The 17478-nt window shown below is 42.4% G+C and overlaps 1 protein-coding gene across 1 annotated transcript in view; it reads right to left on the reverse strand.

Annotated features, from left to right (window-relative positions):
* ADGRB1 (adhesion G protein-coupled receptor B1) overlaps positions 1-17478 on the reverse strand; it is a 220641-nt gene that overhangs the window by 157477 nt on the left and 45686 nt on the right. The window contains exons 4-5 of the mRNA XM_036741341.1: positions 4531-4695; positions 3857-4021 (exon numbers count right to left, since the gene is read on the reverse strand). Coding sequence (XP_036597236.1) covers positions 3857-4021; positions 4531-4695 — 330 coding nt within the window. The remainder of the gene's footprint in view (positions 1-3856; positions 4022-4530; positions 4696-17478) is intronic.

Genomic DNA, 17478 nt, shown 5'->3' on the forward strand with positions numbered 1-17478 from the left:
AACTCTCGAAGACTGGAAGTTCTAAAGCAGGTACCATGTTTGTCCATAGAGAGAGGTCCTAACCAGTAATTCCCTATGCCAATGAAAGCACAGGTCTGATCCTCCTCCCCACCCCTACCCCCCAAAATTAAAGAAGCTTTTCTTTCTCTCATGACTTAAATTTCTTCTCACAAATTCTTGCCACTGCTTCTGGTTTTGCCCTCTGGGATCAAGGAGAACAAATTAAATTAATCAGTCGAAAGACATCCCTTCAGATACTTGAAGACAAATTATCATCCCCCCCCCAAGTCTTTTCTTCACCAAGTTAAATATTCCCACTTCTTTCAACTATTCTTCACAGGACATGGTCTCCAGTCTTTTCATCAACTTCGCTGCTTTCCTCTGGATACTCTCCGGACAGTGTATCAATGCCGTTGTGGTTCAGTCATTTTTCGGTCATGTCTGACTCTTTATGACCCCTTTGGTGGTTTTCTTGGCAAAGATACCAGAATAGTTTGCCATTTTCTTCTCCAGCTCATTATACAAATGAGGAAACTGAGGCAAACAGGGTTAAATGACTTTCCCAGGTCAAAAAGCTAGTAAAAGTCTGAGCTGGATTTGAACTCATGAAGGTGAGTCTTCCTGATTCCAGGCCTAGCACTCCTTCCGCTGTACCACCTGGTTGTCCCCCACTATATCAATGTTCTTTCTAAAACGTGGCTCCTAGATAGAACCAAGGAAGAGTATAATGCGTACTATCAACTACTGAGTCTCAGATACTGTTTCTCTCTTAATAAGAGCTCATTAACTTTTCTAGCTGCCACATCCTACTGTTGACTTGCATTTCACTTGCAGACCACTAAGGCTTCAAGATCTTTTTTGGCTGAACTGGTAACTATTCATGGTTCCGCCGTTTTGTTCTTGAGGAATTGCTGGCTTTAACCCAACAGCAGGACTCTAAATTCACCTCTGTTAAATTTCCTCTTTTTAGGTATAACCTGTAATTCTAGTCTGTTGAGATATCTAGGGAACCTAACTGTCATATAAGGCCTTGGTGAACACTTCTGACTTCATGTAACCATAGTTATCATCACCATCACAACCAACGCCTTCACTAACCACCATCATCAACATTATTATCATCAACAGCATCACCCCTATCACCAATTCTACTATCATCATCTCTACTACCATCTCCCACTGTCATCATCAGTGGTACCATGACCACTGTCAACATAACCACCATCACAATAGCTACCACTACCATCTCCATCACTGTCTCTTGTCATCATTACCGTCACCATCCTCATCACCGCCATTGTCTCCATTAACAATTACTGCTGTAATCCTCATTAGTAGGTCACTACTGCCATCTCCAGCCACCTCCAATACCACCATCACAATAGCTACCATCACCATCACTGTCTCTGTCATCATTACCATCACCATCCTCATCACCGTCATGGTCTCAGAAGCAGAATCTCATAAAATGGCTCCCTGATTCACCATTGATGGAAGTTCTTGGGCTTCAGGAATGTTGTGGATATCCCTGCCCTTCAAGGCCTCTCTGACATTGGGCATTAGAGCCAGATTCCTATACTCTAAACAGGATGCTGTATAAATGAGCACTGGGGAGAATATGACGGGGGAAACCTCTAATTGTCTCATGACTGACCCTGCAGCAGAAATGATGGGCAAAGATGGAAGGGATTCTGTCATCACCAGCCAGCACCCAATGGCCAGGACCCTGAGGAGCTGCCGGTGGAACAAGCACCAAAATGGATAGGACCAAAATGGGAGACAGCATGATAGACAAGAGGGTCAGAGTAGCAGCCTAGGGCAGGGGAGGTTGGGGGACTGAGGGAGAGAGGTGATCCATGATAGTATGATGGAGTGACATTGAGACAAAGAGACACACAGAGACAGACAGACATAGAGACAGAGGTGGAAGCAGAGAAAGACAGAGATAAACAGAGAAGCGGATGGACAAAAAATGGAGAATGAGAGTCAGAAAGACAGACACAGAGACGGAGAAGTAGAAACATTTATAAGAGATACATTAAGAAATAGAGATGGAGAGACAGGTGACACAGAGCTAAGGAGAGAGGCACAGGCCAAACAGAGGGAAGGGGAGAGACATCTCACAGAGGATTTTTTAGCAGCCAGAGGCAGAGGGGGCAGGGAGGAGCAGCGCATTTGTATTAAAGCAATTTGCAGAGCTGGCCAGGAGCCTGCTTAATCCCCATGGCTATTTTTAAAGCTCTTTCTCTTCCTCTAAGCTATTTCTCTCTGCTTTCTTTTTGTTAAAGAAACAAGTGAGATTGTGATTGCATCAAACCATGCCCACGGCAGCCAGGAAAGCCCATGATGGGTCCCTGTCCCTCACCTTTAAATGGAGCTGAGGGGTCACCTGTCTCAAGGTCTACCTTCTTGGAGATGGGCCTAGCTGGTTCAGGGAGAGGGGTTCTAGACTGGAAACAGTTTGAGAGAAAGTGAATGAATCTCACTTCTCAATCTCACTTCTGCCATGAAATCTTCCTCAACCAACTTCAACCCCACAACACTACTTGGGACCCTCAGTAGGCCTATTCGTGCATGTTCTCTGGACCACATCTCTTTTATGCTAAGTAATTCATCTCAGGGAAGCTAAGTGGTGCCATAGTGCATAGACTGCCAGTCCTGGAGTCAGGAAGATTCATCTTTAGTTCAAATCTGGCCTCAGACACTGAGTAGCTGTGTAGCCCTTGACAAATCACTTAACCCTGCTTGCCTCAGTTTCCTCATCTGTAAAATGAGCTGGAGAAGGAAATGGCAAATCACTCTAGTATCTTTGCCAATAAAACCCCAAAGTGGGGTGGCTAGATGGCACAGTGGATAGAGCACTGGCCCTAAAGTCAGGAGGACCTGAGCTCAAATGTAACCACAGACACTTACTAGTTATGTGAGGCTAGGTAAGTCACTTAACCCTGATTGCCTCCAAAAAAAAGAAAACCTCACAGTGGAGTCATGAAGAGTCAAACACAACTGAAAATAACTAAACAACAACAAAGTTCATTACCTGGAAATAAATGTTGGGGCTTTGGATAAGGATGATGATGGTGATAGTGACAGAGATGGTCCTGTTATTGGTGAAGACAGGGACCATGGGAGTCTTACCATTTTTGCTAGGGGCATTCTATTTCAGGCACAAACAAGGCACTTCATAAAAGTTAGCTGAATGAATGAATTAATGGTAACGTTACTCTAGTAATGACAGAGATAGTGAATGATCAACAAGCATTTGTTAAGCATTTCCTATGCGCCAGTCCAATACACTAGGTGCTGGGAATATACAAAGACAAAAATGAAACAGCAGAAAGGTGGCAGTGATGGCAATGACGGTGATGGGTTTGGGCATAATGGTGGCAAAGAAGATGAAGAACAGTTGGGTCCTGCTCCCACTCTTGCCCTTTACCCAAATATGATTTTCTTGTGTTAATCTGCAATTATCCATAGATCATATCCAAAGAACATTTTATATCTTCTGTATCAGAACATTCAGATGGCAACATCATCTGCTTCCATGGCTTTGACAACAATTAGGATGGCCACTGAAAATGCAATGAGCGCTTGGCTGCTGATATCAATGTCTCTTTCTCTTGGAAAGACATTGTGATATCGTGAATAGAAATGATGAAAGAAACAGCCCTGGGAAACAAAGGAGCAAGACTATGAAAGACAGATCCCTGGTATCAGCCAAAATATATCCAAGGGGTCATCTTGTGTTCACTTCTGCCTCTAGGCAGGCTCTGCTCAAAGCCTGCTGAGGGTCTCTATCCCTTCTCCATCAGCCACCCCAGCTTGGCCAGACCAGCCCCTCTGTCTCCCTCCAACTTACCAGGGCACAGGGCGATATTGCAGAATTTGGTCTGTTTCTCTGGACCTTCACAAGGGTTGCCTCCAAACTGAGGTGGGCGGCAGGTGCGGGTACGGTCCCGGAAGCCCCTCCCACAGGTGGATGAACACAAACTCCAGGGTGACCACTCATCCCAAGTCCCATGAACTGTGAGGAAAGGGTAAAGCCATCAGAAAATTCCCCTGCCCCTGCAACATTATAGACTGTAACTACAACCCCCATCAAGGAAATCCGTACATCGTTCACGGAGGTCAGGCCTGTTCCTTCCTTAACTATGTCCTCCTCCCGAAAACTAACCTTCATCAGCAAGCCTTCCCTGATTCAGTTCACCCCTCTGATCAAACCAAGAGGATGTATGATGGATTCCATCCAGGTTTAAAAATGTACTTATACTGTGCCTCCTCCTCAAACCAGGGGCCCCTAACGACACGGCTTATACCTCCTTCTTAGGCCAAGGGCCCCTGGAGAACATGAGCTATTTCTCCCCTTCATACCTAGGGATTGCTGAGGGGAGGGTTTATGTCTCCCCCTAATGACAAGGAACTTGTCTTCATGTTCAAAGATGGAGTTCCAGAAATCAGGAGTTGAGACTTTGTCTTCAACCAAAGGCTCCCCATGCCCCAGTTTTCCAACCCTTCCTGGGAGGGAGGACTCACCTGGACAGATAGCTGAGTTATTGCATTGTCTCTGCTCCCGCAGGGGTCCACTACACTGGGTGCTGTAGGATGAGGAAACGCAGAAACGTGTCCGGGTCTGCCAGCCCTCACCACATGTAGTCGAGCAGACGCTCCAAGGGGACCACTCCTCTGCTGCAGGGTCTCCTGTTGGGACATGGGACATTAAAGTCAGGGCCTAGTCCAAGGCAGCAGGAAGGATTTCAGGGAAGCCAATGACAAACTTTTCCCATACATGACTAGTAACAGATAATGGCTAGGCTCAAAGGAGTGTTAGATAAGCCTGTGCTCAGGGACAGATGGATGAATATGGTAATTGTAGTAGTAATGATAGAAATAATAAAAAACAAAAAGAAGAAGAGGACAAGAAGCAGGAGAAAGAGAAAGAAGAAAGGGAAGGAGAAGGAGGAAGAAAAAGAAGTAGAAGAAAAAGGAAAAGGAAGAGAGAGAAAGAGGAGAAGGAAGGGGAAGAGGAAGAAAAGGAGGAAAAGGAAAAGGAGGAACTGGAGAAAGAGAAGGAAGGAGAAGAGGAGGAAGAGAAGATGTTAATAAATACATGTAATTTCTTCAGCATTTCGAACTTTCCTAGAATCTCCAAAGGGGGCTCAGAGGCCATCTAGTTTGAGCAATGCTTGAATAATGATCCCCCTACAACATCGCTGACAAGTGGTGGTCTTGACTTGACTTGATGGCTTATGCTGAAAGGAAACCCAAGACCTTTCATTGTTGTTGCTGCTGCTGTTGAGTTGTGTCTGACTCTTCCTGACCCCATTTGGGTTTTTCTTGGCAAAGATACTGGAGCGGTTTGCCATTTCCTTCTCTAGCTCATTTGACAGATGAGGAAACTGAGGAAAACAGGGTTAGGTGACTTGCTCAGGGTCACACAGCTAGTAAGTGTCTGAGGCTGGATTTAAACTCAGGTCTTCCTGACTCCAGGCCCAGCACTCTATCTGCTATATCACCCAGCTGCCCCATTCTACTTTTAGATAGCTTTATTTATTAGTAAGTCTTTCCTTACATTAGGGGCAGCTAGGTGGCATAGTAGATAGAGTGCCTGGCACTCTATCTGCTATATCACCCAGCTGCCACATTCTACTTTTAGATAGCTTTATTTATTACTAAGTCTTTCCTTACATTAGGGGCAGCTAGGTGGCATAGTAGATAGAGTGCCAGGCCTGGAGTCAGGAAGACCTGAGTTTAAATCCAGCCTCAGACACTTACTAGCCGTGTGACCCTGGGCAAGTCGCCTAACCCTGTTTTCCTCAGTTTTCTTATCTGTCAAATGAGCTAGAGAAGGAAATGGCACACTCCAGTATCTTTGCCAAGAAAACCCCAAATAAGGTCACAAAGAGTTGGACACGACTGAAAATGACTGAACAGCTTTTCTTATATTAAGCCTAAGTTTACCTCTCTATAACTTTACCAGATGTTCTTAGTTCTGTTCTCTGGGCTCAAGCAGAAAAAATGTAATCCTTCAATATTCCAGTCCTCCAAATATCTGAAGACAGATATCCTGTCCCCCTCTAAGGTATCTCTTCTCCAAGCTTAATGGCCTCAGTTCCCTCAAGTTATCCTTCTATGTCATGGCTGTCCCACTGGATGAACTCTAATGTGACCTTCCTAAACAAGAGTCAAATACAGTTCTTCAAACTACAATTGACTAAGGAAAAGAGTAGAACTGTCACAATCTCTCCTCTCTATTCCCACTCTCCAGTCCCAGACATAACTCTTAATGAACTTTTTTGGACTGCCATGTCATAATGTTAACTTACATTTAGCCTAAAGTCCATTAAAACCTTTAGATCAATGTCTCATTCACTGTTATCTAAACACATCTCCCCATATTGTGCTTCTAAAGTTGATCTTTTTGAACCCAAGGGTAGAAATTCACATTTATCTCTACTAAATTTCATCTGATTAGATCCAGTCTTTCATTCTAGAATAATGAAAGATATTTTTGACTCTTGTTTTATTGTTCCTCTCAGTATTGGGTCACCTATGAATGTAATAATCCTGCCATCTATATCTTTATCCAATTCACTGATATAAATGCTAAGTAGAACACTGACAGTGACAAAGCTCTTGGGACACTCCACCAAACACCTCCATCCAGTTTGACATTGGCATTGACATTGGATAATGATCATTCTTTGGGAATGTTCTTGATTAGCCAAGTATAAAGCCTGGAATATAACAAATAGACCAATGAGTTCAATCCAGAGAGCCCAGGACTTGAATCCCAAACTGAAGATCCTCTAGAGGGAAAATGTCATTCATGGTGGTAACTCCTGGCTGAAGAGGAATTCTGGTCAAGTCAGGCAACATTTGGGAAAACCTTAATGTGGGAGAGTTTAGGAAGCTCAAATCTGCCCCATTTGAGAAAAAGGTTGTTTTCATACACATAGATAGAATCATAGTATCTTAGAGTCATAATGGACCTCAGAGGTGATCTATCCCATCCCATGACTATCCCTGATAGGTAGCCATCCAGCCTCTAAAGGGGAACGCACTACCTTATGAGGCAACACACTTCTCCTTTTGACAGCTTGATTGTTACCAAGGTTCTCCATAACATTTACATCAAGTTCAAACCCACTTTTCTGAAACTTCCACCAATTGGTGCCAATTCCGGTCTTTGAGGCCACGCAGGACAAATTTAATGCCCTTCTGACAGTTCTTCAAGCTTTTCATGACAACCACTACGCTACCCTAAATCATCTTTTCTCCAGACCAAACATTCCCATTTCCTTCAAAGGACTTCTATATACTGTATAAAGATAGAAAAGTCCCATCTTCTCCAAAATATTCACAGTAGGACTTTTTCGTGGTGGCACAGAACTGGAGACAAATGCCCATCCACTGAGGGATGAGTAGACATTGTGGTACAAATTGTAAACAGCAAGGTGGTGCCATGAGTAGAGTTATGGATCTGTCATCAGGAAGGCCTTAGTTCAAAGCTAGCCTCAGAAACTTATAACTATGTGACCCTGGGTTAGTCACTTAAATTCTCTGTGCCTCAGTTTTCTCAAGTGTTAAATGGGGTCAATAACAGTACTTAGCTCACAGAGTTATTTTGAGAATCAGATAATATACGTAAAGCACCACAATTTAGGACTTTAAAGCACCATATAAGTGCTATTAGTCACTGTACATAAATGTAATAGCATATTAATGCATGCTAAGAAATGATGAATATAAAAATTTCAGAAAAGCATGGGAAGCCTTATAAAACTGATATGGAGTACAGTAAATAGGACGAGGAATAAATGGGCACAATGACTGCAAAAATATAAATGTTAAGAATAAGAACAACAGAAACAAAACTGAAGGTTGTGTAATTATAATGATCAAGTTTGGTCCTGAAAAAGAGATTAGAAAATCCATCCCCTCCCTTTCTTTCCTCAGTGGGGAACTACTGAAGTAGAACATTGCATATAGGGTTAGTCTTGTTAATATATATTTATTTTGTGTATGATTATCTATGTACATGTTGTCTCTCCTAATACATTGCATTAGTAAGAACCTGATTGCATTAGTAAGATCCTTGAGAGTTGGGACTGTTCTAGTCTTTGTATTCGTACCCCCAGCACCTGCTCCTAAGCACATAGTAAGTGTTTAATAAATATTTATTTGCAATTGATTTATGTGTTGATTTTTATTGGGTTTTTTTTTACTCTTTCTCATGAGAGATGGTTCCCTGCATTGGGAAAGAAGAAGGGATTATTTTTTGAAATTAAGGCAAATTAAAAGCAAAACCATCAATTAAAATTTTAAATGCATCCTTGTGTGGAGAAGAGAGAAAGGGGAGACAGGGAAAGGAAGAAAAGGCAAAAACAGAAGCAGTGATGATGAGAAGAGCCCACTCAACTAGAGAGAAGTGAAAAAGGGAGAGGTGCAGGTAATTAGTGGCAGATTCCTAAACCCAGGGAGACAAAGTGATCAGGGTGGTTCAGGGCCTTGGGGCCTTAGGTTGAAGGTCAAAGATTTTTTTAGTAAAGAGTTAATGCTCAGTGGCCAAAGTAAAAAAAAAAAACAAACCCTAATTCTGAAAGGAGGCACTGGTGTTTGGGGAAGCTGATCACAGGATAAAGAATCCCAGAATTTCAGAACTGAAAGGAGGGACCTAAAGGTCAATTTGGCCGACCCGTGTATAAGCAGGAATCTCCTCTACACCTGACAAGTAGTTATCCAGCCTTAATGACTGAGGTTGCTCAGTCATTCTGTGCTGTATAAAGATAGAAAAGTCCCATATTCTGAAGCCCAGGCCAGAGCTCGGCATCCTTTGCTGGGGTCATATTCTGGATTTGTATCATAACTCAACAAGATGCCTGATGGTGGAGCTATCAGCCAGGAAAACCCAAGGAGCACCCCCTCAGCCTCCCAGGGTCCTTAGTTAAATTCAGATAGATTAGCTTGGGGGACACCCTGACTGAGCTAAGCTGAACAGATTTCTTGTCAGAACCTGCACCCTAGTGTGCTATTTCTGAATTTCTATTACTTTTTTCCATTGTGAATAAACCCTTGAAATAGCACAGAAAATCCTGGGTATATGTGCAGTAGACAGCAGGAAGCAGGGAAGAAATGAAGGAAGGAAGGATGGAAGGAAGGAAGGAAGGAAGGGAGGGAGGGAGAGGAGGCAGGAAGAAAGGAAAAAGGAAGAGAGGGATGGAGGAAGAGGGGGAAAGGAAGAAGGAAGAGAGGGAGGAAAGGAGGGAAGAAGGAAGAAAGAGAGGAAGGAAGGACAAGTGAGAGCTGTAAGAAAGGGGAGAAAGGAGGCAGGAAGTGGGGGGGAAAGAAGGCAGGAAAAGAGGGAGAAAGGAAGGAGGGAAGAAAGGAAGGAAGGAGGGAAGGAAGGAAGGAAGGAAGGAAAGAAACAAGCATTTATATAGTACCTACCATGTGCAGGAATCTCCTCCATAGTCTACTCGACAGTGACCCTCCAACCTCAACTTAATGGGAAACTCACTGACTCCCCAAGGCAACTGTGCAGCAAAGTCCCACTTCCAGCCCAACCCTTCAAGCCATTATCTCAGAAAAGCAATCCCCTTGGAGATGTGGTCGGGTCTGTGGGTGCTGAAACCACAGCTACTGAAGACCCAAAAAAAGAACACTTTTACCATAAAAATCCTTGGTTCCACATCAGAAATTGATAGGATTTTATCAGTGGAAATGACACTGACAAAGAGGTAGGACCATTTGCTTTGCTGCTGCACCTAAGGACCACAGGACCTTTCCTTTTGACTTTCCCATATGGATTATTTCCTCGATTAGAATGTGAGAACAGGGACTAACTTATTTATATATATATATATATATGTGTGTGTGTGTGTGTGTGTGTATGTATATATATGTGTATATATACACACACACACACATATTATATATATATACATATACACACACACACACACACACACACATATGTGTATAGCTAGATGCTGCTGCACTGGTTAGAATGCTGGGCCTGGAGTCAGGAAAACCTGAAATCAGATCTGACCTCAGACATTTGTTTTCTTTGTGACCTTAGGCAGGTAGCTTAACTTCTGTTTGCCTCAGTTTCCTCAATTGTAAAAGGGGGATAATAATAGCACTTACCTCCCAAGGTTGTTGTGAGGATCAAAGATAATATTTGTAGAGAACCTGGCACACAATAGTCACCGTATAAATGTAAGCATTCAGCACAATGTTTTGTACAGAGTAAGCATTTAATAATTTTTAAAGTTCATTCATTCATTTATTTATTCAAGTCCTTCCCTATGTGGAGATGAACTTTGCTTCCCTCCAAATTCCTCCCATTATTGTTGGCTCTGCTTTCTGGGTCCGAGCAAAATAAGTCTAAAGTCCTCTTCCATATGACCATCTTTCAACTCCTTGGAGACAGCTATCACATTTCTATTGAGTCTTCTCTTCTCCAGCCTCAATACTGGCCATTCCTTCACTCAGTCCTCCTCTTATGCTGCTTTTGGTCTCCTTCCTCCTCTGGACCTGAACCAGCTTAACAGTGCCCTTCCAGAAACACTGTGCCTACTCTTAAATGCAGAGGTTGGAAAGATATGCAGAGGATGAATTGGAAATTATCTGATTTCCCTAGAAACTGAGGCTTTAATCAGCTCTCAGTCAGTATCTACACCAATGGCTGCCCTAGTGCTGCAGGCTGCCTCCTGGGGCTGGAATCCTATCCCCTTTTTCCTTATTTCAGCCTTTCCCTATCATCCTCCGCCGATGACCACTTGCCGGGTATATTGTTGAGGGGATTGCTATTCAGGTATGATCCCTGGCGTTCTCTACAATTTTGAGTTTCTTTGATTCTTGGAATGGGCTAGGAGTCTCCAACTGGTGCACACTCCCATGGGAATGTCTAGGCCTTAAGCGGACTCTCTTGAAATCATTCTCCTCTCCTTCCCCTTTCATTTATAGATAGAATTCTTGGTCAGATACAGGTGGGACTCGATGGCCCCTGAAATCCCTTCCAGCTCTCAGAATATGTGATTTATTATACAGTTTTCTGTGGACTCCAGAGATGGACTCCCATGTTCTGCTGAGCTCCCATGATCCTCCCTTCTATCCAGGTGGAATTCTCTTTCTAAAACAGTCAGGGACCAAGAGAACCCAACCTCTCAATCCTCCTGGCTCTATGAAGCAGGTGGCACCTGAAAGGGCTGGGACGGGAAAAAGGAGGTCATTCTGAAGGACTGTTTTTGTCAAGAAACTTGGCCTTTCCTTCCAAAAGGGATAGGGAAATATGTAGTTAAAAATAAGCAAGGGGAAAATTCAAACCAGGACAGTTTGAAGGGATCAAGGGAGTGGGAAGAACATTAGGCTTGGGTTCAAGACATGTGTTCCTGGGCCCAGTCCTGCCACTTTCTAGCTTCATGACCTTGACCAAGTCCAGAGATGCAGTAACTATGATAGGGACGTCAGGACATGGCGGCTAACGGTGTCTTAGGCTGCTTTAGCCAAAGCAGAGTGCCCAGAATGAGGAAAGTACTTGTCCCATTATTCTCTGGGCTTGCCAGACCCCACTGAGGACTTCACGTCCAGTTCCAGGCACCACATTTTAGGTAGGATGATCATAAGCTAGAGTGAGTCCAGTGGAGGGTGGCCAAAAGAAGAAACAGAGCTCATGCCATAGGTCAAAGGAATTGGTGATGTTTGGCCTGGGGAAGATTCTTAAGAGAGACATTCTTAGTTTCTTCAAATATCTACGTGACCACCCATGGACAGAGTGAGGAGAATTTTCTAGTGGGTCTAGAAGTCAGAACTAAGAACAGTTGAGGGTAAGGAGAATTACAGGTAAGCAGATTCAAGTTCAATTTAAGGAGAAAAAACTTCAATCAGAGTCCCATCCTTCACTCTGAGATGACTTCCAGTTTACCTTCTATATACCTTGTATCAACATAGTTGTTCACATGTTGTGTCTCCCATTGTTTTCCCTGTTACTGTAAAGATCCACATTATCCTCCCAGCCCCTCAGATTTAAGGGCTAGGTGTTGTCCTTGACTCTTCACAAACCCCCACTCCCAATCCAATCTGTCACCAAGGGCTGTTGATTTCATTTTTGCAATGCTCTCCTTTCTCTTTGGATACTGCCAGGCCCTCATCACCTCACCTCACACCTGGACTACTGTACATGCCTGTTGGTGGGTCTGTCTGTCTCCTCCCTCTAGTCCATCCTTCATTCAGCCACCAAAGCAGTATTCCTAAAGCACAGGTATGAATGTGTCATTCCCTATTCAATAAACTCCAGAGGCTCCCTCCAACCTCTGGGATCAAATACAAAATGCTTTGCTTGGCATTCAAAGCCCTTCATAATGTGGCCCCCTTCTATCTTTGGAGTCTCCCTACCTCATAGTCTTCCATCCAGTGACACTGGCCTTCTGGTCGTTCCATGAACAAAATACTTCATCTCTTGGTGTTTTCTTTGGCTGTTCCCTATGCCTGGAATGCTCTCCCTCCGAACTTCAACCTACCAGATTCCCTTTTAGTCTCTACTAAAATCTTATCTTCTTTTGTTTGTTTGTTTTTGGAGGCAATTGGGACTATATATTATAGTTATATAATATAATTATATTATATTTAACTATATATGCATATAGGTACACACACACACACACACACACACACACACACGTGTGTGTGTGTGTGTGTGTGTGTGTGTGTGTGTATGCCCAGGGTCTAATTAAGTAAGTGTCCAAGGCCGAATATGAACTCAGGTCTTCCTGATTCCAGGGCCATGGTTCTATCCACTGCACCACCTAACTGCCCCTAAAATCCTATCTTCTAAAGGAAGCCTTTCCCAACCCCTCTTAATTCTGTGCCTTCCCTCTCTTATTTTCTATTCATCCTGTCTATAGCTTGCTTGTGTATGTTTGCTTGCTCGTTGTCTTCCCCATTAGATTGTGAGCTCCTGGAGGGCAGAGACTGTCCTTTGCCTCTTTTTGTATCCCCAGCACTTAGCGCATAGTTTCCATTTAATAAATATTTAATGACTGACTGATTGGCGAACATTAAATTGTGAACTCCTTGAGAGGGGGACTGTATCTGCCTTTGTATTTATCTTAGTACAGTGTCTGGCATAAAGTAAGTGCTTAATAAATGCTTGCTGACTTGACTTGATGAGTTCCACATCACTGAAGGTATTTGAGGGCCAGTGGATAGAGTACCAGGCCTGGAGTCAGGAAGATTCATTTTCCTGAGTTCAAATCTGGCCTCAGACATTTACTGGCTATGTGACCGTGGGCAAATCACTTCACTCCATTTGCCTCAGTTTCCTCATCTGCAAAATGAGCTGGAGAAAGAAAAGGCAAACCTCTTTGGTATCTTTGCCAAGAAAACCCCAAATGAGGTCCCGAAGAATCAGACATGACTGAAACAACGGAACAATTAAAACAGCACCTGGAGGAATTTGAATAGAGGCAAAAAAAAAAAAACCAAACCAAAAAAACCCAAAAACTCGATCAAGGAAGCTACAAAGGATTCAATCAATCAATACACATTTATTAAACACCTATGACATTCCAGGCACTGTGCTAAGCACTGGGGAAACAAAAGAAGGCAAAAAATCCTGCCCTCAAGGAGCTCCCAATCTGATGATTCCCATAGAGGATGGGAGATTGGACTAGCTGGCCACTCAGGACCATTCCAGCTATGATATTTTCAGATTCTATGAGATTATGACTGTGATTCTCATATTCTATGGTTCTTGAATTCTAATGTGGGGCTTAGCTGGATCCCCAAAACTTTTTTCTTTCTTTTTTTTAAATCTCAGAAGAAATTACCATTTAGCTCTTTTTGCTTTACCTCATTACTTTGATAGATCTGTGCTCTCATCAATGCTGATAATGCCTCTACGTGTGCAGAATGACATCCACCCATCCTTTCTCATCCCTACTGGCCCTCTTGCCTTTCTGACTGTATGTTTCCTTAGTGAATGTCTTGTAAGCCCTTTCTTGCACATAAGTCACCAATGGTAACCTGCTGCTGCCCACATAAGCCCACCATGCCTCTCCTTGCCCTTTGGATCACTGGCAATTTTGATTCTTAGAAGATTATGGTGTTCCATGATTAACAGCCATGGAATTCATGGCCTTGGACACTTACTTAATTAGACCCTGGGCATACACACACACACACACACACACACACACACACACACATATACACACAAACATTCACAACCAGGAAAATAATCATATTGGAAAGATGGGTTTCAGTGAACAGGAATAACTCAGGATCAGTGAAAGCACTATGCAGGCAATTGCTGTCAACTTCCTCTTCTTCAATTCTAGGGCCAGCTTATTGTCCATCTGCAGAGTCTGTTCAAGGTATAACAGTTGAAGTAGAAAATCTCTGAGCTCTCTTCCATCTCCGAGAGGCCATGATGCTGAAGAAATAACTCCAGGGTGACCTATCCAACTGTATGTTATGGTGGATATGGGCAATCCAATCCAATCCAATCCATTCCAATCCAACAAACATTTATTAAGTAGCTAATATGTGTAAGCCATTGTGCTAGGCCCTGGAAATAAAACAATAAAACAAAACAAAAAAAAAAAAAAGAAAAAGGGCGGGCCTTCCCTCAGGGAGCAGAGACAATATATATTCCCTATAGTCATGGGGGTGTGTGTGTGTGTGTGTGTGTGTGTGTGTGTGTGTGTGTGTAGTGTTTGGCTGAAAATATATTGTATATTCTTTTCTTGAAAGAAGGGACTGTTTTTGCTTTTGTATCCTCGGTGCCTGGCACTAGTGTCTGGCACACAGTAAGCACTTAATAGATGCTGGTTGACTTGATGAATTCTACATCACTGAAGGTGCTGTGTGTACTATGTCTCTATGTAAAACATATATGCATATATTATACATACATAAGTGTATATATATATACACACATATGCTATGTGCTTACAGATATAGAATATATACTACATATATTATGTGCTTACATATGTATACACATACCCGTATCTATACAACACATGTACAAGTATTCATATATATTATCAGCATGAGGCATCTATCAGACATGGTGGATAAAGAATTGTACTTGGTAGTCAGGAGAACCGAGTTCAAGTTCTGTCTCAGACACTATCTGTGTAACTCTTAGCAAGTCATTTAAATACTCTGAGCCTCAGTTTGCTCATCTGTAAATGAGGTAAGAATAGCACTTAATTCACAAGGTTGTTAGGTGATGAGCAAATAAGATCACATATATATATATGTATAGTCCTTTGCAAATCTTAAAGTGCTATAGGAACGTTAGCAGCTATTACAGCTATTATTTTGTTGTTTATTATTCTGTTGAATAAATCACAGAACTGTACTAATAAAGACTACAGAGATGAGAAAATATATATATATATATATATATATATATGAATGGTAGTTGTTACTATCTTCTTTCTTCTTTTATGCTAATATAAAATTTTGATTTTTTTTCTTACTATTTTCTTGACATATTCCTAGGAGTCTTTGTGATTATCTGGAAAATTGAGCCCCAAGTGCCTTCAAAATCAAGTTGCCTCCAACACAAATCCATTCTGTTTGTACTTGGTCAGATTTATCTGTTCTGTCTGAATTCATGTTGTCAAATGTCATTTCATTTCCATCTCCTCCTATGAATCAGGCACTGAGGTGTCTGAGTACAGATGTGATTGTTCCACTTTAATCGATGATGAGTCTTTGACAACACCAGCTGGTCTGGGGTATACATTTATAACAGCCATTCACAGTCCCTCAATACCTGGGATGCAGCCTCTCCTCATCCCCACTTCCTAGAGTTCTCTTCTTCCTGAAAAACTCAACGTAGGTTCCACATCCTCTAAGAAACCTTTTTTGATTTCCTCCTCCCACCAGCCTCCCCTTTTACTTGACTTCTTTGTGTATGGATTGCGTTCTTCCCCAGCCACACCTCCAGAAGACTATAATCTCTTTAAGGATGTGAACTATTTTATATTTTTTTAATCTTTTTATCCCCAGCACAGAGAAATCAAGTCAACAACTATTTATTAAGTACTTATTATGTAGCAGACACTGTCCAAAGTGCTGGGGACACAAAGAAACTGACATTTTGGGGGGGGGTGAATTGAATTTGAAACATTAGCATCATAAATTTAAAGCTGGATAGGCTTTGAAATAACCTAGTTCATTCTTCTCATTTATAGATAAAAAAATCGAGGCCTTGTTGCTAAGGCCAAGAGGTAAAGTAATTTACCCAAAGTCTCACACCGGATGATAAGCAATATAAGCAGGATTAGAATGGAGGTCCTCTGGGTCCAAATCTAACTGCCTCTCTATTTAATTCGTACTTCAGTTTATAAATGTTCTTTGTTGGGACTCATATCAAGTTGTGTGCACAGTGTTAACACCTCGTAGGGAGTTTGTCGAATTAAAGTCTAGACTGTTCCCACCACTGTTTTGTGAAATGGAATTGCTTGAGATATCCTACCATCTTCCTCTGAATTGCTTCACAAATAAGTTTGTGCCTTAGACGGTACCACACCTCTAGCCTTGGCAAGGAGATTAAGTCCCTTCTGGCGGAGGGAGGTTCTGGGCTCTGTTGGGCTCAGTATATGCATCAGTTACAACTTTTTATGCCATAATGATAATCTGGGCCATTTCTTCAGCCTGGATCTGCAGTGGAGCAGTGAAAGAGACTCCTCGTGAGCAAATTCCATCCACCAATGGAAGTCTTCAAACCATGATTCTATATGTTACAGCTCTGTTGAGCTCTCTGGTCTACTGAGAGGTGAAGAAGGCATTTGGCCCACGTCACACAGCCAGTGTCAGAAGTGGGATGTAGCTCTCTGACTCTGAGGCTGGCTCCCTCTCTTTTAGCTCACAATGCCTCTCCATTAGAATAGACATCTTTCTTTTATCTCTTTCTTTTTGCTCTGAGTCAACAGCTTGAACAAATAGGTCAAATAATAATAATAATTAATAATAATTAACATGAATATATCATTTTAAGGTTTGCATGGTCTGCACATGTTATCACATCTGACCCTCAACAGCGACTTTCATGAGGTGGGGGCTATCATTACTCTCGTTTTACACATAAGGAAACTGAGGCACATGGAGATAAAATGACTTACCTATAGTCATTCTGCTGGTCAGTGTGTGAGGCAGGATTCAAAGTCAGATCTTCCTGACTCCAAGCCCAACACTCTATTCCAATTATATGTACCATGTTCACCCTTGCAAACAGGTGTTGATTCAGATCTTTTCTCTAAAAGCTGAGTCACCTGACCACACATAAATATTCAAATCTGAAATGACCCCCACGTCAACCTCTGACTCCTTTCTTGAAAATATTTGTGATGTGCAGGTAGATGTGCAGCTTTTGAGGAATCTACAAGCCTCATTGACTCTTTTATTTCTTAATTAGGAAACATTTTGCAAGATAATTTGTACCCCTATTAGGTTGCACAGTTA

The sequence above is a fragment of the Trichosurus vulpecula genome, chromosome 1, assembly GCF_011100635.1.
Source record: "Trichosurus vulpecula isolate mTriVul1 chromosome 1, mTriVul1.pri, whole genome shotgun sequence".
In the NCBI taxonomy this organism is placed as follows: Eukaryota; Metazoa; Chordata; class Mammalia; order Diprotodontia; family Phalangeridae; genus Trichosurus; species Trichosurus vulpecula.